Source organism: Zootoca vivipara, chromosome 8 (assembly GCF_963506605.1).
Source record: "Zootoca vivipara chromosome 8, rZooViv1.1, whole genome shotgun sequence".
Classification (NCBI taxonomy): Eukaryota; Metazoa; Chordata; class Lepidosauria; order Squamata; family Lacertidae; genus Zootoca; species Zootoca vivipara.
The window spans coordinates 41,345,064-41,365,429 of NC_083283.1; the positions used below are offsets into that span (position 1 = coordinate 41,345,064).

Genomic DNA, 20,366 nt, shown 5'->3' on the forward strand with positions numbered 1-20,366 from the left:
TTGCCAGGAGCTAAGGCAGCCTTGGAGTAAGCAAGCAAGCAAGCAGGCGAGGGAGCCCAGCCAACCAGTCCACCAGCCCTTGTTGTTGGAAATGGACAGGCAAGTGGGGAGGCTGGGCAGGCACGCATGTACGCAGGTGCTGCGCTGGCCTTGCTGTGCTTGCTGTATGCAAGGCCTGCCTGGGAGTTGAGTGCCTGGTGCCGAAGAGGAGCCTTTCTGCCATGCAAGCCTGGCAGTGCCTGCTGCTGCCATTGCTGCCTCCCAAGGTGAGTAAGGTGCTGGCCTCATGTTCACCTTTGGCCAGTCTTCCATCGGGCCACAAAGCCTGAGGGCATCCTCTTCCCAGGCCCCTGTGGGGCAGTGTGAGGAGGCACTTCTCTTTGGGGCAGTTTAGCCCTACAGCATCAAGTGTCTCCAGACCATTCAGAAGGCCTGACTGTAATCCTAAGCACCATTTTAACCAAGATATAAGGCAGTGATTTCAACCAATGTGCCGTGGCACCCTGGGATGCCTTGAATGATGGTCAGAGGCCGTGGGGAACACTGGTCTCTGTCCCTCTTTCCTTCCCTCCCTCCTCTGATGCTCTCTTGTGTCTCTGCTTCCCAAAGGCTTGCACAGCTGTTTATTGCAGCAGCCCTAGCTACAAGCTCCCCAGGCGAATGGTGCCTCTCTTTGGCACCTCTCTTTGGGGTGGGGCAGCTCAGAGAACAGTGACGGCAGCAGCAGCTGCCTGGAGGACTTCTAAGGAGAGGGGAGAAGAGAGGAGAGGAGGCTGAGGGAATACTCCACAAGAGAGGGTGTTCAAAAAGGGGTGAGGGGCTGCCAGCTCTGCAGGCAAGGGGTGACATAACTAGGCTCCTGAGCCCCACAGGCATGCCGCAGAAAGAATGTAGTTGATCAAGGGAGCCATGGACTCCAAAAGGTTGAAAACCTCTGCCCTAGAGGACTCTAAAGATAGAATGTATGAAAAATCCTTCATTGGTCTTTGGGGTGTGTGTGCACAAATGAACTTTAGTCTTGTCCTGGACAAAGTGATTTAAGTCATTTTGGAATCACTAAGCAAATAGATAAATTTTAATTATTTGATTTGAATCAAATATCCCATACTAAATGGTTGATCTATTTACACAAAAAAAAAATCACTCAGATTGTAAGATAACTTATTCTAAGATAAGTTAAGCCAGCTCACAGAGGGGGAAAGTTTTTTATCTCTACCCTAGCTACCCACCTGTAGCTCCCTCCCTTTCCACCATACCTGCCCACATGGCACCTGCAGAAAGTATTAGTAAATATTCCCACCATATTCAGTGGAATGTGAACATGTTCAATGTAGGAGAGGCTGAGCCAGTGCAAACAGGACCTGAGCAGGAATGCAAAGTCTCTTGTGTATTGTGATTTTTGGAGGGAATGTTTAGTAAGACTTTTTGCTCATGCCATAGTAGGGCACCCAGTTGGAGATCCCTGACTTTTGTCTTTGACTTTCCTTTTGGGAACAGTGTTGAATGTGAACTAAACCAAGATTGAAACACATTTGAAAAATAATCATATAAGCTCTAAGTACAGGTTCTAAGAGAGATTAAAATTATGAGATGTTCTGACATATGTTGTGTGGGTGGTAGAAATATTAAAGGCTAGACAAATATGTTATTTTTTTCAGTCCGAAACACCTAGGCAACATTTTCCAGCTTTAAAACTCATGACTTTATGCAGTTATCCATTTCAATTTATGTCCTGCCTGTTTTCTATCTATATTGTTGTTTGTTTGAATATGATGATTACATCTTTATTAACCTTTATGTGGCACTTTATATGGGGAAGCTTTGAAATCCTGTTTGCCTTTACAGAAACCTTACAATTTTTATTGCTATTTATAACACCACCACCTTTTTTCATATAGCTGTGTTATTTATTCGGACCATTTTGTCCCTGCTGTTCAGCTCCAATGCTTCTGAAGAGTAGCTGGCAGTAGATATCAAAAATTAAAATAAACTAGATACTGTATAGAACAACATTAAAAGAAGCAGAACATTAAAATAGGAGTTTCATACTTTATTAGCTCTGGTTTTATTCTGTATTTTAAAAGGTATTAAGCCAAACATCTAAATAAATACAGTTTATTTCATTGGCACTGAAATGGGATGGCACCAACAGGTGAGCCTCTCTGGGGGAGAGTGTTCTAATGTTGGAGTGCCACACCAAAAAGTGTTGGATGCCATCATCCTTCTCTCTTCTTCAAATACAGGTGACCCTCAGAGAACAGCCTCAGAAAAGGATCTGGGCTTGCATTCAGTGAAGTCGACCCATTTCTGCAAGGACTTCTGCTTGCACAATGGAATCTCTCCTTCTGCTCTCCTCTTCCTGAGCTTGCCCCCCACCCCAATCACCACCACAAAAAAGTCTGCTCTGAAGGTTTAAGGGAACACCCAGAACAGGTTGGTGGAGCACGGCAGGAGGAGGAGAATTATAAGTTGCATTGCACAAGTGGAAGTCCTTGCAGAAATGGGACGACTTGGTTGGGTACAACCCCATGTGCTTTCAGATGTTTACAGAGATTAACAAATAATGGTCTTCATATTAGTGCTTTGCTGTGTTATCAATTAGATTATTCAGTTTTAAAATGTTTAATTGACTTAAAGGGTGCCCATGGTTATTCAGGCAGCAATTATTTGTTTAAAAGTTTCTTTCAACTACTACCGTACTACTACTGCTGCTGCTACTACCAGTACTTATTATTATTACTATTTTTATTAATTCATGTTATAGCCTGTCCTTCTTCCCAGGGGGACTTTCTTACCATATGACCATTGTTTCTAGATTGGAAGCATCATTTTAACAGGCACTTCACACACCCTTTCCTCGGTTTAGGAAGGAATGCTTCTAACTTAGCAGTGGGGGACCTTCTTTCCACAAGGAACTGTGTTTTCTCAAGGGTAATGTTTGTTGTTGGGTGGATCCAGAATCGTATCCTGCAGCCTTCACTCTCTGAAGATCAACACACACACACACACACACACACACACACACACACACACCTCCCCCCAACACACATGCTCCTTGACCATGGCCCATCAAGAGCCGCCAACTCAAGGCATCCTGAGTTCTAGCACAAAGAAGGGGGGGCAAGGAAGCTGGTTTATTTGGAGCTACCACAAAGTGCCTTGAGCAGCTTAAAGCAGCACCTCCCCATCTTTTCCTCTCACCTTTCCCAACAGAAGGACAGGGGAGTAGCTGCTTCATTGCTTTTGGAGAACCAGTTCCACACAGAACAAGCTTCCCTCACTCTTCAGATTGTACATTTATTTGCCAGTTAAATGACAAAAAAAACCCCCTTGCGATTAGATTATTATTATTAATTAACCAGGTTGAAGACTTATGTGAGATTTTTCAAGGACACATCTTTATAAGCCTCTTTTTTTATAGCCATGTATTACCCAAAGAACACACATTTTTTACCTCAGATTTTCATGCTAACCATCCCAAAATTGTGGTAGTTAGGGTTCAAGCCTTTCTTTTGGATGGGATTCTAAAAATCTTCCTAATGTGATTCATTAAATTATTTATTCCCCCATGGCTTACTTCTATTGGCACGAATAATTCAATCCTTTTCATTTGTTCCTGTAATCAACTATAGAAACCAGTAATTACAGGTGCTCAAAATAGCTATAAATTGTATGCCTCCCCCACTAGCCTGGAAGAAAGACATTTTCTAGGGAGCTACACTCATTTCAGGAGAAATTATTAGATTTGCTATTCAGAAAGGCATGCTTGCTCTTTCCTTTCTCAATTTATTTGACCTTTCTTTTCTCCTTCGTAAGATCTCCATGGGGATCATAAGGCCACACATGTTTGAAAAGCATGTCTGAGAAATGTCACTGCAAAAATGTTTTTAAAGCTTTGTAGAGTCTATACATTGGTGATCTTTTACCTATGAAACAAGTACAGTGGTACCTCAGTTTATGAACACAATTGGTTCCGGAAGTCTGTTCATAAACTGAAGCGTTCATAAACTGAAGCGAACTTTCCCATTAAAAGTAATGGAAAGTGGATTAATCTGTTCCAGACGGTCCGTGGAGTACTCAACCTGAAGCGTACTTAAACCGAAGCATGGGTGTAATTTTTCCGAAAGTCTGTTGATAAACCGAAGTGAACTTTCCCATTGAAAGTAATGGAAAGTGAATTAATCCGTTCCAGATGTGTCCGCGGCGTTCGTAAACCGAAAATTCGTAAACCGAGGTGTTCATAAACCAAGGTTCCACTGTATAACCTAAGATTAGAATGAAATTATTGTTGTATAGTAGAAATTTGTTGGTGGGATAGGGGAGAGAGAATAGATTATGCCTATGGATATAAAAGCAAACCCCCAATTAGGTGGGATTAAATTCCAAGGCACCATGCATATATTTGAGATACAACTGAAAAACCCCACCCCGCCCCTTTTTGTGACATTTTTTATTCACCTCTGGGTTCGGCTCAATGCTCATGTGCATAGTCATGCACATATTGAACACGGTTAATTGGGGGGGGGGTTCCTGTATATTGATTCGCCAACCCTAAACAGACTATGAAATGAGGTGTGTTGATTTCATTCTGTGACAGAGTTTGTAACTGGGATTGTGCAAGCCCCTTTTCAAATTGAGTTTGCTATGAATTGCGCTTTCTAGGCATTAGTAGTGTTTGAATTCAGACTCATGTTCCTTTTCCCCCCTCCAGCTTGCTTGGGAATATGGAATACCCTTTTTTGAGACCAGTGCTAAGGACAATATTAACATTGAAGATGCCTTTTTAGTGCTAGCCAAAGAAATATTGAACAAGGTAAGCTCACCTTTTTTTCTTAGACCGAATCTTGTAAATTAGATGGTCCAGAAATACAAATTCATCCCTGCTCTGTGAATATATTTAGCCTACAAATTGTTGCCTTTGTTTACCTTAACAAGCAATGGTGTTTTGAAGAAAGAAAATACATGTGATAGAAAGGGAAAGTTTAAAAATATGGATCTACTGACTATGAACCTCCATCCACCTACTGACCTATAAGTTTGGAATCAGAAATCTCCAGATGTTGTTGGCTGGGCTCTGGCTCCTGTAGAGACAGTCTGGGGCCTTCTTAAAGGGATAGACACAGAGGCCATTCTGCCTGAGGAATTCTGATCACGTTGACTCAGTCTATAGTCTCATCCAGTCCAAAAACAATGACCAGTTCAGACCCATCCAATCTCTCCAATAGTTTGCCTAAAATCTACTTTCCATGCTACCCACCATGATATACCAGTTCCTCTGTCCATACAAGTCTATGGTGTGACCACATTTGGAATACAGTGTACAGTTCTGGTCTTCTCACCAGAAAAATGGTACTCCACTGTCACAGTGGCCTGGGTGGGCTACTTCAGAGTAACGACTCTACACAGCTCTGCATTTTATCCTTTTATTGGTGCTGTGTATTTACAGTGCTCAAGGCAATGTTATTTACAGATAGTGTGACATGTTGTCAGTCTTCCTCAGTACCTCCGAATGGAGGTTGGCGCGTTTTTCTCCAGCAAAGAAGCTTGGGGAGACCCAGCCTCTTCCCACGACGTTTCTTGCGCAATTCCGGGGTGGGCGGGATCGGTCTTCCCCCCTTGCTCCCCCCTTACTGTCCCACCTTGGGCAGTGGCTCCGCTACCTTGCCTGAGCCTCGGACACCACTTCCTGCTTCTCCACTTGAGGCGGAACTCTCCCTGCTTTCCCCAGCGCTCAGGGATGGGCTGGAGCTCAAGATGGGAGGGACCTCCCGGTATCCCCTGTCCCTCACATCCACATTAAAAATAAATTATAATATAAAACAGCAACATATCTGCTTCCACCTGGGACTGAGGAAGAGCTAGTGGAGCTTTCAAACTTAAATAGTCCAGAGGCAACCGTTGAGGAGGAAGACTGGCTTGCTGGAGAAAGAGCAGAGGACTAGGGGACAATCATGTCTTTGCTCTTCTATAGCCTCTTCCCCTACCAACAGTGAAGGATAGGGGGTTTGCCAAGAGGTTTCCCCTGCTATTCCAGTCATCTAGCGAGAAGATGTATAACAAGTGCACTGGGGGTAATCCTAGGGTGTCGTAAGGAGGAGCCGGCAAGGGGCCCACTGGATCTGTTGCTCCCCTATATCGTGGGAAAAGGGGCTACTGGAGTGTCATGCGGCTCAGAAACTGAAGAGACCCTGTCATCAACCCATTAAGTGTAGTGGGACCTTGGGGAGTGGACACCACCAAAGAGCAAGGCAAGCCAGAGGTCATTCAGATGGACTTCCGAAACCTACTCTCCAAGTTGAAAAAACGACTGAATTACACTGTGGTCAGCATTCATCCCATGTTTGTCATATAGCAGGAATGCAGAGCCTGTGGTCTTCATATGTTGTTGGACTACAGCTCCCATCATCTCTAATCACTGGCCACACAAGCTAGGGCTGATGGGAGCTGAAGTACCAAGCCAGGATCAGAAACCATACTTTGAAGTTGACTTGTTTCCCTAAAGTACAGTTTGTCTGAGCTCAGATGTAGCAATAAACCCATTAGTTTAAATTGGAAGTGAAAGCTTCTATTTTTTTTTTTTGTCAGGAGGGGATGGAGAACTGATGAGCCCAAAGTTTGTTCATGTAACACAAAAGTATAAGTTAGCATTATGCCCAAAGGTGGCCATGGTGTTCCACAAAAGCTGGCAGTTATTTGTGTCTCGTGGAAAACAGTGTTAATTTGAAAATGTGGCTTATGTTGAGTTGAAAAAGATGTTTAGATATACTTTCCCAAAAAAAAACGGAAGCATTTTTGTTAGGAATAATAGGAGGAGAGATTAGAAAAGAAGATCAAGTATTGTTTATGTATGCGACAACCGCGGCTAGGACTTTGTTAGCCCAAAAATGGAAACTACAGGAATTACCAACAATTGAGGAGTGGCAGATTAAAATGATGGATTATGCTGAACTCGCTAGGTTGACTTGCAAGATTCGCGACCAAGGGGAGACAAGGTTTCAAAAAGACTGGAGTAAATATGTGGATTATATGGAGAAAAACTGTAGATCTTTAAAAACACTTGCAGGATTGAAATAAATCCTACGAACTGATTAAAAAAGTCAAAAAGGAACTGCAAAAATGGAGTCAACAAGAAACCCGCGTGAAGGGAGGGGGGGAAGTCGTAGCTCGGCAGAGCAAGATGTAAGATGAAAATTTAAGATGTTTTGTATAAAAGATTTTTTTATTATTATTTTAATTGGATAAATTGGAAAATAGAATAAAATTTATTATAAAAAAGAAAAAAGAAAATGTGGCTTATGTTGTTAGGAATAGCTGAACTACCTTGAATGGGTATGTTTTTATATGTGAAATTGAAAATAAATGAAAAACGGAGTAGCTGAACAATGCATTTCTATGACTTTCAGGAATATTTTCCACCCCCCTCCTAAGTATACATTTAATAAATTTGTGTCATGCATATTCTCTTATATAATATGTGTTTTGACAGCATCTAGAATCCTGAATTGGCTTCAGCATCTGGGAAAGATACTGAGCTGTCTGACTCATCTCACATACTTTCGCATTGTCGGGAGACTGAGTCTTGTTGTTCTGACATTGAAATGCTATTGCTGAATTAAATTCCTTAACCTTAGCGTAATGCATTTTGCTATTGTTTCTAGTTTAAAAAAAGAAAGACTAGGAATTCCAGTTGTAGTCAATTCCGAACAGACAGCACTACTTCACACAGTATATAATTTGTGTATGAATTCACTGACGCACAATGCAGTGATGGTCACTATCTTAGAAGTCTTCAAAGGGGGATTAGGCAAAATCATGGACGATAAGTCTATCAGTGGCTGCTAGCTATAATTGCTATATGAAATCTTCATGTTCAGCGACAGCATGCCACTCAGCATTAGTTGCTGGGAAACAAATAGCAGGAGAACAAGATTGTCTTCAAGTTCTGCCCAAAGGCATCTGCCTAGTCATACAGTGGAACCTCGGTTTATGAACACCTCGGTTTATGAATTTTCGGTTTATGAACGCCACGGACCCATCTGGAACGGATTAATTCACTTTCCATTACTTTTAATGGGAAAGTTCGCTTCAGTTTATGAACGCTTCAGTTTATGAACAGACTTCCGGAACCAATTACACCCATGTTTCAGTTTATGAACGCTTCAGTTTAAGTACTCCGCAGACCTGTCTGGAACGGATTAATCCACTTTCCATTACTTTCAATGGGAAAGTTCACTTCAGTTTATGAACGGTTACTCCGCGGACCGTCTGGAATGGATTAATCCACTTTCCATTACTTTCAATGGGAAAGTTCGCTTCAGTTTATGAACGCTTCAGTTTATGAACAGACTTCTGGAACCAATTGTGTTCATAAACCGAGGTACCACTGTATAGAGAGGAGCATGCTGATCCAACAGGCTTTTAGTCCTGAGGGTAGCACTGGACTGCAGCACGTGGACAACAGTCACCAGGCTATCCTGATCCACAGCCTTTCAGGGTTGCTGTAAAGATGTAATGATGTGCTTATCCACTGCTAGAGATGGTCAACCACATGTATACCAGGAAGTCAGAATAGCCCAAGGCCCACTGGCCATGAACACGGTTAGACTAGCACAGGCCTGCTTGAACTGGCAGACACCTTGGTGTTTTTTTTAACAACCAGTAGAGCATGACACCCTTAATCCCAGGGCCATGAGTTCGAGCCCCACATTGGACAAAAGATCCCTGCATTGCACTAGATGACCCTTGTGATCCCATCCAACTCTATGATTCTGTGATTCTATGAATGGCCACTCTACTATGGAATGCTGCTTTTAAAGTTATATTTATTAATGATTATTAATGGTATTCATAACTGTTTCAATTAATATACTCCTTAATATCGCGAAAGTATTTGTAATGCTAACTTTGTTCGCACTGGATTAAATTCTGTTATCCTTTTCCCTCAGAATTCCTGTGCACCGCTTGACTTAGATGTAGTGGACCTATATGAAAAAACACGAAAGAGAAGTTGCTGCAGGCTGTGATGAGCAGTTTTCTATTCTTTCTTATCACGTTATCTATTTTGTACATACCAACACTTGAACTTTAATATTTTGTTCTCCCTTCAATGATATACAAAATACCCAGTTGTTACTGGTATTAACAAAGCAACAGCACTGCCTGTCCACTAACATTTTATTTAACTGCCTGTTACAAATGTTCAAAATAAACAAAACTATGATTTGCAAAGGAGGACTGTAAAGTATTGTGCAGATACAAGCATAAGAAGTATCTTTGTAAAAGTGTTGGTTGTTTGTACAGGAAATTTATGGAGTAGAAAGGTGGACTCAATGGGGTGAAACTCAGCTGAAAAGAGTTCATGTAATAGGAGTCACTTGACAGTGTTACAAGGAGCAAATGCAGCTTCTGCTGAGATGGCATGCAGTCTAAAAACAATGCAAATGGAAAAGAGTAGATGGACTATCTAACATGTCATTCTGCTGGTTGTATAGTTTAGCTCAATTTCATTTTAGTTATTTTAATGCTTTGATCAAACATTTTCTTCCCCAAATTTCCCAACTTCAGAAGCCGCTTAGTCATGCTGGCCACATGACCCGGAAGCTGTATGCCGACTCCCTCGGCCAGTAAAGCGAGATGAGCGCCACAACCCCAGAGTCATCCGCGACTGGACCTAACGGTCAGGGGTCCTTTACCTTTACCCTTCTCTAAGCTGCTCAGGGTCTTTTAAAGAGGCTATACTCAAACAAGAATAACTGGCTAATATTAAACACCCTCTCCTTTTCCTCAGCCAGTGTGGTGTAGTGATTAGATGGTTGGATTAGGGCAGGAGTAGGCAACTTAAGGCCTGGGGGCTGGATGCGGCCCAATCACCTTCTCAATCCGGCCCGTGGACAGTCCGGGAATCAGTGTGTTTTACATGAGTGGAATGTGTGCTTTTATTTAAAATGCATCTCTGGGTTATTTGTGGGGCATAGGAATTTGTTCACCACCACCCCAAAAAAATTATAGTCTGGCCCCTCACAAGGTCTAAGGGACAGTGGACTGGCCCACAGCTGAAAAAGGTTGCTGACCCCTGGACTAGGGCCTAGAAGACCAGGGTTCAAATCCCCACTCAGCCATGGAGCTCACTGGGTGACCTTGTGCCAGTCACTTCCTCTTAGCCTAACTTTCCTCACAGGGTTTTTGTTGGGGGATTAAATGTGGAGGGGGATAACCATGTACACCACCTTGAACTCCTGGAAGGAAAAGGTGGGACATAAATGCAATAAATAAATACTTTATCAAGGTAGCAAGAAGCTCCAGGCTCTGGTGTGAGTCATTGCTAAGCTCAAGTGATCTGGTAGCGCTTAAGACGCAAATTGTGTTTTTTTCCCCCAACTCCCATCTTGCTTGGGGCTAATCATACAACCACTCTGGATAAGGAAAGAAATTGTTATCATTGCCACAAAAAATGTTATTTTGCAACTAATAAGATACATCTACTGATATGCAAATCAGAGGTTGTAAAACCATTACAGAAATTGAGGGACAAAGTCTCAGTTTACAGCTTGAGCTGCATCCAAGATTCCTAGCTGCCAATTGTATGCTTTCAGTTTTTAGTATTGGGGCCCAATTCCAGTGTAACCTTTTCCTTACAGAGGAAAAACAGTACTTATTTGATGCAAAACTGATACAAATTTTGCAGGAAAGATCTGTGAGCCTGGGCAGGTAGAAATCCAAATTCCCACTAATGTCGCCTCCCCCACAAAAAAGTACTATAATATTTGCTTTCTATGCATGGTTCCTATGAACATAATACACTTTCCCAGCAGTGTGCCTAGTATAGTTGTCAAACGCTCATTATATTTAAGGATTCTTCCAGGACATCATTATCCCATGCAGTGCCATCAGTTTTCTTTCTTTTGGAGCTATGCCAACAGAACTGGCTGAAGTTGTTTTGTCGCTATAATTGAGGCTTATTTCTCTTTCTGTCATACAGATATATCTTACAATAGGCAGGATAGCATCTGTTTGCATCTGAGAAAGACTGGTCCTAATGACAATCAGCCAACCCATGGCAGGGAATACAAGAGATGAGACATAGAACAGAGAAAGAACAAAACATACAAAGGGAACAGAATAAAAGACACACAAACCCTTCTGCGCAGGAAGTCTAAGGCTGGTCCACTGCTGCTTCCTGCCAGCAGCACAGCTCAGATGGTTGGATGGAGCAGCTGAACTGCCCCAAATCAAAACTGCTAGGAAGGGGAAGGCATATTCCACCACTGAGAGCTCTGCTTCTGACTCTACACCAATTACAGGCAGAATCAATGAGCAAGCAAACCTGCCTGTTGTCATCACTGCTGTGCTACACTCATCCTCTTCTCAATGCCATATGCTGTTTCCCCCCGAAAATAAGACACAGTCTTATATTTATTTTTCCTCAAGAAGACACACTATGGCTTATTTTCACGTGATGTCTTTTATTTTTTTATTACACGTCCAGCCTCGCCTCTTCCTTGGCGCCCTCCAGAACTGCACCTATCACTATGTCTTATTTTCGGGGTATGGATTATATTGCGCAAATGCTTAGAAATCCTGCTACGGCTTATTTTATGGGTATGTCTTATTTTCGGAGAAACAGGGTAACATTGCAGGTGGGCAATGAAAGGACAGGCAAATTAGATGGATGGTGCTAACGGAAGGATTGGGGTGGTAGCCCTAGCTGAGATGCATGTGTGCGTTTCTGCACACGAACAATAGAGCACAACCGTGGCACAGGAGACCCTTTGCTTTTTTGTGTGCCCCCAGCAGCTACCTATGGTATGCTGCCCTACGGTAAAGCCAGACCTGAGTGACAAAGAACTCCACGGAAGGTTACGAATACTGTAGCCCTATGGTTGTGCAGCATGATCCTACCTATATTTCCTAAGAGAGATTTTAAGGGTAACCACTGGGTAACACATCCAACCACTTCCATTTAGCTTCAACTGATTTAAGTCAAAGGAGGCACCGAAAGAAGGAAGTGTTGCGGTTGTAGTAATGGGTGACTTAAGTTGCCCTTACATCGACAGGGCAAATGTGTATTCTGGTCATGATCAAGAAACCAAGAACAGCTGGTCATAGAACCAATGTCAGGGAAGGTGACCAAGTGAGAGTAGTGATCATGGTGCTATTTGGCTCATCTTATGTGTAAGTGGACAATTGTCAGCAGTCACACTGGACTTCTGAAGAACAACATTCTAAAAAACGAGGTGAGTGTGAAAAATAAAGTCAAGAGAGTCAATCTCTCCAGAGGTCTGGGGGTTGTTCAAAACCACAGAAACAAAGGCTCAGGTAGCCTATATACTGGATTTAGGTTTTCAAAAACAGGGATCATTGAGTCCTAAAGCATCTAAAGGTAAAGGTAAAGGGACCCCTGACCATTAGGTCCAGTCGTGACCGACTCTGGGGTTGCGCGCTCATCTCGCATTATTGGCCGAGGGAGCCGGCGTATAGCTTCCGGTCATGTGGCCAGCATGACAAAGCTGCTTCTGGCAAACCAGAGCAGCACATGGAAACACCGTTTACCTTCCCGCTGTAGCGGTTCCTATTTATCTACTTGCATTTTGACGTGCTTTCGAACTGCTAGGTTGGCAGGAGCTGGGACCAAGCAACGGGAGCTCACCCCGTCACCGGGATTCGAACCGCCGACCTTCTGATCAGCAAGCCCTAGGCTCAGTGATTTAACCACAGCGCCACCTGGGTCCCTCCCTAAAGCATCTAGCAGGGTCTAATCCAGGCATCCCCAAACTGCGGCCCTCCAGATGTTTTGAGCTACAACTCCCATGATCCCTAGCTAGCAGGACCATACCTGCCAAGTCCTGGACGGAAAAATCCGGGATCGGCAGCCCACGACACCGAAAGTTGCGTAGACGCAACTTCCGGTGGCGCTTTGCCCTTCTATGGGCACCAGAAAATGGTGGCGCCAGCACCGGACGTCGCTTCTACGCATGACCGGAAGTGCGTAAAAGCGACTTCCGGCACCACCACCGCCATTTTCCTTTGCCCATAAGAAGGGCAAAGCGGCACCAGAAAAATGGCCACCAGCAGAAGCAGATTTAAGGGAGAATATCGGGATAAAAACCTAAACGGGAGACCGCCGGGAAACGGATAGGAAAAAAGGGGCTTTCCCGGCGAAAACGGGATACTTGGCTGCTATGAACAGGACCAGTGGTCAGGGATGACGGGAATTGTAGTCCAAAACATCTGGAGGGCCGAAGTTTGGGGATGCCTGATCTAATCCAATCCATAATCCAGTCTTCATTTTGGAACAAAGTCTAAACTTGGACAAGATCTGGGAAGAATCTGGGGATTGAGTCCCCCGCCAGCCATGAATCTCACTGTGTGGTCTTTGGCCAGGCACTGTCTCTCAGCCTAACCTACCTCACAAGACTCTTGTGAAGATAAAATGGGGGGAGATTGGAGAACCACATACACCACCTTGAAGGAATAGGTGGTATATAAATGTAATAAAACAAAATAAGATGCAGCCTCATTTTTTATAGTTTCCCTTAGTTTGTTTCCCTTGTTGCTCTTGTCCTCGCTCCCCCCTTTCGTGTAACATTTCGTCTAATGGAGAGTTTTGGAGAACTCAGAACGTTGCTCGCTGTCTTGTGACATTTTGGTTGATCCTAATAATAGTATTAATCAGTGGCGGAGGCAGCAGACAAAAAGGGGGGGCACTAAAGGGGGAAAGCCTATTTCTAGATAGTGGTTTGTGTGTGCCATATGTCGAGATCGCTAAAAGAAAAATAACATATATATACGTTAATAAGAATCCAACAAGGGGGTGGGGTGGGGGGCGAGAGCTCCTTGTTGCCACCGCCCATGGTATTAACCCAACTGTTAATACCACGCCCACGGACATATCGATCTGGCGGCAGCCCGCGTCACCTTCGCCATGTTTATTCTGAATCCCATTCTTTCCAACGGGGTTTACTTCCTCCGAGTAAGCGGCTTGCAGCTTCTGTTTTTCCACGCGTTTACTTGGGCAGCAGCTGCTTCCGCTGATTTCCTAACTCAGGGGCCGCCGCAGCTTGCAGGGCGCCTGAGCGGCCGGACGGGGGAGCGAGAGCGACAGCGTTTGCGTCCGTCTCCTCCCGCGCCCGGCGCTGCGCTCTCTCTCTCTCTCCACGCCCCCAGGAGGGAGCGCCTGGGCTGCCCTTTTCCCGGAGAGTGGAGAAGGGGAGGGGCGCCCACTGCGCAGGCGTCGCTCGCACCTTGTTGATTAGTCGGTCCGTGCTGGGATGGCGTTTACTGGGTCAGCTGGAGCTGCAAGCAGAGGAGCCAGCGGGAAGAGGAGCCGCCGCCTGTGCAACCCACGCCGCCGCTGCCGCTGCTGGGGGGCCGGCGGAGGAGCAGCAGCAGCTGTCGGCGGCGACTCGCCTTGCTTTTAAGCCAAGCCCATCATGGCCTGGGGAGGCGGCGGTGGCGACGGCGGCAAGAGTCGAGGCTGAGGAGGGCGAAGCCGCCGCCAGACGACCCCCGCCGCCGCCCGGACCCCAAGAAGGGCGGGAACATGGATGCGAGCCCCTCGCCGGGCTCCAGTCTGAAGGATGTGAAGTGGAGTGCCGTGTCTGTCCCGCTGGACCTGCTGGTGAGCACCTACCGCCTGCCTCAGGTCGTCAGGCTGGAAGGCGGTGAGTAGAAAGAGCGCAAAGGGCCGCGCGGAGAAGCGGCAGCAGCCGCTCGCTTCTTAACTTGGCCGGACTCCGGAGGGTTGGGAGCGGGAGAAGCGGCGCCGGTGGTGGTGCTTGTGCAGCCGGGCACTGGCTCTCCTCCTTCCCCAGCCACTTAGGAAAGAGTCGCCAGACTCTGCCTCTTCTCCACTTGAACGCCGGCCAAACTCCAGGCGCGAGTCCTTCTGGGGAGAAGAGCCCATTGGGGAAAGGGGGCACGTGACCAAAATATGAATGGGGCACGAAGGAGGCGAATGCCAGGGCTTTGATCTTAAGGAGCTCAAAGCGGCGGGGGGCAATGTCGGGACCCGGGGAGCTGGTGCGGTCGAATGGGGAGGAGAGGAGGGGAGGGGGCAAGTGAGCCGCGTCGGAATGGCCCCTGGCTCGCTTCTTGTCCGCTGTTGCTCCCTGCGCGCATTGGGACCCTTTTAATTCACCATATCTAAAAGTCGAGAGGCTTTCCCTTAGTCGCCCTGGCTGCGATCCCAAGAAATTCAGCTGGAAGTTAGGTCCCGTTACAAATCACCCGGGCTGACTTGCGGCTGGGATACTGGAGCCCCTGAACACAAAGCAACGCAAGAGCTGCGTGCTTAAGAAACCCACTCAAGTCAATGGGCTCAGGTGTGTTATGTTGGCTTGTGGTCTAAAACGCGAAGTAATCTCAGAGCAAGAATTGTGCTCGCCCATAGATTTATTGAGATGGCTATTGGCTCTCAGCTTCTCCTCTTACTGAGGGCAACTTTAACAGGAGTGGTACAGGGAAAGAAGAAATGGTTATAAATCCACCCCCTCCAAAAGGGGCATAAACTATTGCTTCTGTAGCTTGGTGCAGAAATCTAATTCCCTTCAAAGTATGGTTGATAGGCTCTTCTGTTGAAGGGCTATTCTGGCAAGCTGTGTTTAACTCTGAAAGGGTTAGTTACAGGTAGGTAGCCCTGTTGGTCTGAGTTGAAACAAAATAAAACAAAATAAAAAAATTCCTTCAGTAGCACCTTAAAGACCAACTAAGTTTTTATTTTGGTATGAGCTTTCGTCAAAAACTTAGTTGGTCTTTAAGGTGCTACTGAAGGAATTTTTTAATTTTGTTCTGAAAGGGTTAGTATGATGTGCTTATTTCCCCCCAGCTCCTTTATTATGGAGATGGGTTTGTCAAACAAACACATTATAGTAATTAAACCAATGCAATTACTTCTTCAGTCACCTGTGCTCTCTCAGCTAGCCAAAAGCTTTTTTTTTTGTAGCTTCAGATTGAAACTTAAGTTTTATTTTGTTTTCCCCATCCACATACACACAATACCCATTTTCTTGTGTACCCATCTCCTGTGCCAACCGTTGAATTGGATTTATTTACAATTGAATCCTTTGAAAGCTCTTTTTAAAAGCCTTTTGCACAAATTGAACTTTCAAGTTATGGAAAAAAATTCATATTAGAATGACAAGAGATGGAATTGCTAATCATCCTCTGTCTTGGATAAGTGTTTGTATTTGCCTTGTTTACATATGCAATACAGGAGAGCAACAGCTATGATGCAATATTTATGCCTCTTTAAATATTGAATAGATAATGGTTCCAACCTTGCATCACCTATTCACCCAGATCTATCAAGGTATTCCCAATTGATTAAGCTAGACATTCATTAAACCAAAGACTGCACATTTCATATGGGCACCCTGCCGGAATTTTTCTTCAGTATTCTCTAGTTAACAGTTGACTCTTCTGTTCGAGTGGTTGCATATTATCAGATGACGCCTATGAATTAAAACGAATAGCCAAGTTATATAATGTGTTAATAAAGGAGGGCATGGAAGGGTTGTTGTTGACTGGTGCATTTCTATTATTAGGGGCTTGTCTACTGGATTTTCATCCGCTTTTCCCTCTCCTCTCAAATGTAGCAGTGCAAAAATAGTTGCTGGTGTGCCTCTCTTCCCCTTGCATTGGATGTAACTACCGTGTGATCGGCAAGCATTTGGGAAGTGGATAACTGAGCTGGGAAGGTTTTCCACTGCAGCTTTTGAACTGTTATGCTGCTCTCCATAATTTTCTGCTATCTTCTTCTAATCATAATTTCTTCCTGCAATTCAACCCTTGATGTCATTATAACTTTAGGACAGGGGTTCCCAACAAAATTTTCTCGAGAACCCCTCATCGAGCCGCTATTGTGACAAGGACCCCCATTAATTCCTAATCCTAAAATTAAAAAGTGAGAGCCAAATTAAGAGTCTTTTTATAAGAGTCCAGGGAGGAGGGAGGGGAATGGAGAAGACAGGGTACCTGCGCAGTAGCGCACAAATGAAGCCGATGCGCGCAAAGCATCTTGGGGAGGTGAGCGTTAGTAGAATGTGCGCGCTGCCTCTTTGCAAAACAGTAGTGTTTGTAAAGCGCCACCTAACGGCATACAGCAGAACTACTGCCTCATCTAATTCTAGTTTTGCGCTAGACTCTGCTCATGCAGGAAGCGGCCAAAACAAAAAATCTGTTATCATACAAATATATTTAATATATTTTTTTATTCTAATAGCATCTTGCGGACCCCTGGGGGTCCGCGGACCACCTGTTGGGAACCACTGCTTTAGGATTAAGGTGTTTTTTCCTCACTGTATTACAGCTCTTGTGCAAGTCTCTCTTCTGAATGTTCTTTGCAATCCACCTAGTCTGGTATTCACATGTCTCCATTTTCTATGATCACTGTCCGTTTGTGTCCAAGGCTTTCTTCATGGCTCCAAGAACTGGAAGAAGCAGCACATGGCAGAGGCAGGGTTATGGGAATCTGTCCCCCTCTGCAAGTTGGAGAGTAACTCGTGTTGGCTTCCCATGTAGTATTGAACCCTGATTTTCTGGGGGTTTACATTGTTTGGGAGCCTCCATGAGGACATGAGATTCCTTGCTTTGGACAGTTGTCTTCCAACCCATGGACAGCAATGTGGGGCAGCAAAAGTAGCACACTCACCCCACATCCTCCCCCATGTGTTGCTTTTTCAAGTTCCTGATTGTCTGAAGAGGGGTTAAGTTTCCAATTGATTCCTAATTTTTTAAAATGTGCAAAACACTCTTTCATATTGTCCTTCTCACAATAGACTGCTGAAACATCATTAAATAGTATTGGCCCATTTGACTAATGGGAAAAGTGAGGTACTAAGAGGTTGACTTGATAAAATTCAAGTTCTGCTCATTAGCAGCTGTTGTTACTAAGAATTTAGAATTTCTTCACCTCTTTCACCCTGATAGAAATACATGGCCCGTACTGTATTTTCATTCTGAATGATATCTATGTGAATCTTGATATATCGAATGATGGCAGCACTGGACACTCTTCAGTCTTTGATCTTGAATATCTTTAAAAGTTTAAAAGTACTTCTGATGGTATACATAGAAAAAATACTCTGCATTTGCATATTCAATAAAGCACAAGTGGTTCTGATGGTAAATAATCTGACTCCTTTGTGTGAGTGTCCTAAGGGTTATCTGCCCATATACACTTAAGTAGAACACTTTTGCTTTAGCATGGAGTTTTGGAGAACTTGAAAGCTTCTTCACTACCTTGTGACATTTTTGTTGGATACAAATACAGTACTATCCTATTGTGAATTTTCGGGTGTGTGTGTGTATCAACCTGACCCTGATTGTTTATACTTTTGTCACTGAATAGGATAGCCAACATCATCACCATCAAACATTGCATTTACAATAATTTTCAGTGTTATTAACATGCATTACTTTAATAATCCTTACATGCAAAGCTATATTACAAAAACAAAATAAACAGTTTATTTTAAAAAATAGAATCCCTGCAATATTCTTGTGCTAGTCATTACCCCACTTTTGCACAAAAGGAGTACCTGGTGGTCGTCCCATGAGTTCATGGTTTTGGGAAGATTTGAACTGGGATTCTCTGAGCGCACAGTTCATTTTCCTAGCCACTGTGCTCTGCCAGCTACAGTATATTCTAATCCTGCCTTCTGTGCTGGCTGGGATTGATAGGTGATGTGGTCCAGAACCTCTGGGAGACACCAGGTTGGCAAAGGCTGCTCTAGATCACTTGGACTGTTCTGTGGACTGTTACACATGTAGAATGTCCTTGGTTGGTCTGGTGCATATTGTTAACTTTGCATTACTTTCAGAGCAGTATCTTTGTAAGGAGTTTTGCAGAAGACATTGCCTTCAGCATAAGCTTATTTTCACAACAATGTTTTGCTTAAGGTTGTAGGACAAGGCTTTACTGTTAGCATCTTTTTGTGCAGAGCTATTAATAAGACTGAATGAATGAATATGAAAAGAGCTCTAAATAGATGTGTGTGTGTGTGTGTGTGTGTGTGTGTGCTCTCCCTCTCTATGTTAATAATTAGCCTTGAATGTCTAAGTATTTGGAGAGAGGGAGCAGACATGTGCCCAAATACATCCGGAGTTGGAAAGCCACAGCAAAGAAAACTACAGAATGCAGAACTTAAGTTGCATTTTATATTCTTGAGATAGAATTCATTTTGCTTGTGTAGCATATTATTTCCACTGTAGTATCTTGGCTTTTTATTAACCATTGGTATTATTCTTTTTATGTCTGGACACTTCGGCTAGGAGCTCTCTGTATGTATTTTTGCCTGGGTGACTTTGAAAATTCAGAAAGTATGCAATTAAAATGCATGAGGGTATTGGGAAGCCGTGTAAGAGTCATTCCTGCAAGGGAATGTTGTGGAAACGATAATGAATGGTAAACAAGCAAGTTACAGCAAGTTCCTTTGAAACAATAACAAGCAGACAAAATAGGGGCTGAGGAAAGAAAACATACCCATGGACCAGTTCAAAAATGATGTAGAAAGCTGTGTCAAGTGAACACACACTTTTCATTGTGTAGTGTACACTTCGCAGCATTGACTAATTACAGTAGAGAAAGCGATTCTCTCCATTTTTGTAGATTCATGCATTTTTTCCACTCTAAAAGCAGTTTTCATGCTTTTTTCCTATATGTACACAAAAGTGCCATAAAGGAATCTTGCATTGTTTAGCATGACCCTGAATTTCTTTGTAGAAAGGAGCTATTTTGTTACACTGTTCCTTGGTTTCTTTGATGACACTGTTTTGCCAGAAGAAAGTGATTCATTGGGAAAATAGATACGCATGCTGATGTCTTGCATAAGAACTAGGGAGACATGCTGATGTTATTGGCTCATTGAAAAGATATGATGGATGTGGAGACAGCAGTGTAGTATTATACGAGTCCATTATTTTTCTGGAAAGGATGGTGCCAGATAGATTTTGAAAAGGAATATGTCCCACCATACTTAGCAGATTGGATATAAGAGGTTTGGTGTTTTGGTTGACCAACACAGTCTGGGGCCTGTGAGCATGTCCTTGCCACGGGGGTAATTCCTATGGCACTTAAATGTGGAGTGAGGCTTTCATTCTCACATTAAGGTACTGTATTTTGCACAGACATACTCATTTGAGGAAACCTACAAATGAAATATTGTGGCACTCGTTACGTGAAAACAAAATGTTGTAAAAAGCCTAACACTCTTGCTTCTAAGAGCCATGAGGCTGAATGTGGCCCGTTGTGCTCAAATGAGTTCTTTCTCCTCTTTCCACTCATCATGGTTATAACTGCCTGACAAACTACTTCCTCCTGCTTCAATGCAATCCTTTGGAGATTTAATTGCTACTGTAGGTCATCTTCC

The 20,366-nt window shown here is 43.9% G+C and overlaps 2 protein-coding genes across 3 annotated transcripts in view; both read left to right on the forward strand.

Moving 5' to 3' along the window:
• The window catches only part of LOC118090309 (ras-related protein Rab-10-like), a 33,850-nt gene extending 21,480 nt beyond the window's left edge, over positions 1 to 12,370 (forward strand). Inside the window, exons 5-6 of the mRNA XM_035125907.2 lie at positions 4,712 to 4,813; positions 8,946 to 12,370. Of these exons, the coding sequence (XP_034981798.1) occupies positions 4,712 to 4,813; positions 8,946 to 9,023 (180 nt within the window). The 3' untranslated portion in view covers positions 9,024 to 12,370. The remainder of the gene's footprint in view (positions 1 to 4,711; positions 4,814 to 8,945) is intronic.
• A 1,855-nt stretch (positions 12,371 to 14,225) lies between these two features.
• Positions 14,226 to 20,366, forward strand: part of GAREM1 (GRB2 associated regulator of MAPK1 subtype 1) — a 78,692-nt gene continuing 72,551 nt past the window's right edge. Inside the window, exon 1 of one of the 2 annotated variants that reach the window (XM_035124833.2) lies at positions 14,226 to 14,617. Coding sequence is in view for 1 of the 2 variants with exons in the window: in XM_035124832.2 (XP_034980723.2) it covers positions 14,540 to 14,660 (121 nt within the window). In the remaining variant the exon portion in view is untranslated. Of the gene's footprint in view, positions 14,661 to 20,366 lie in introns of both variants that reach the window. The other variant, XM_035124832.2, reaches the window with a different exon arrangement.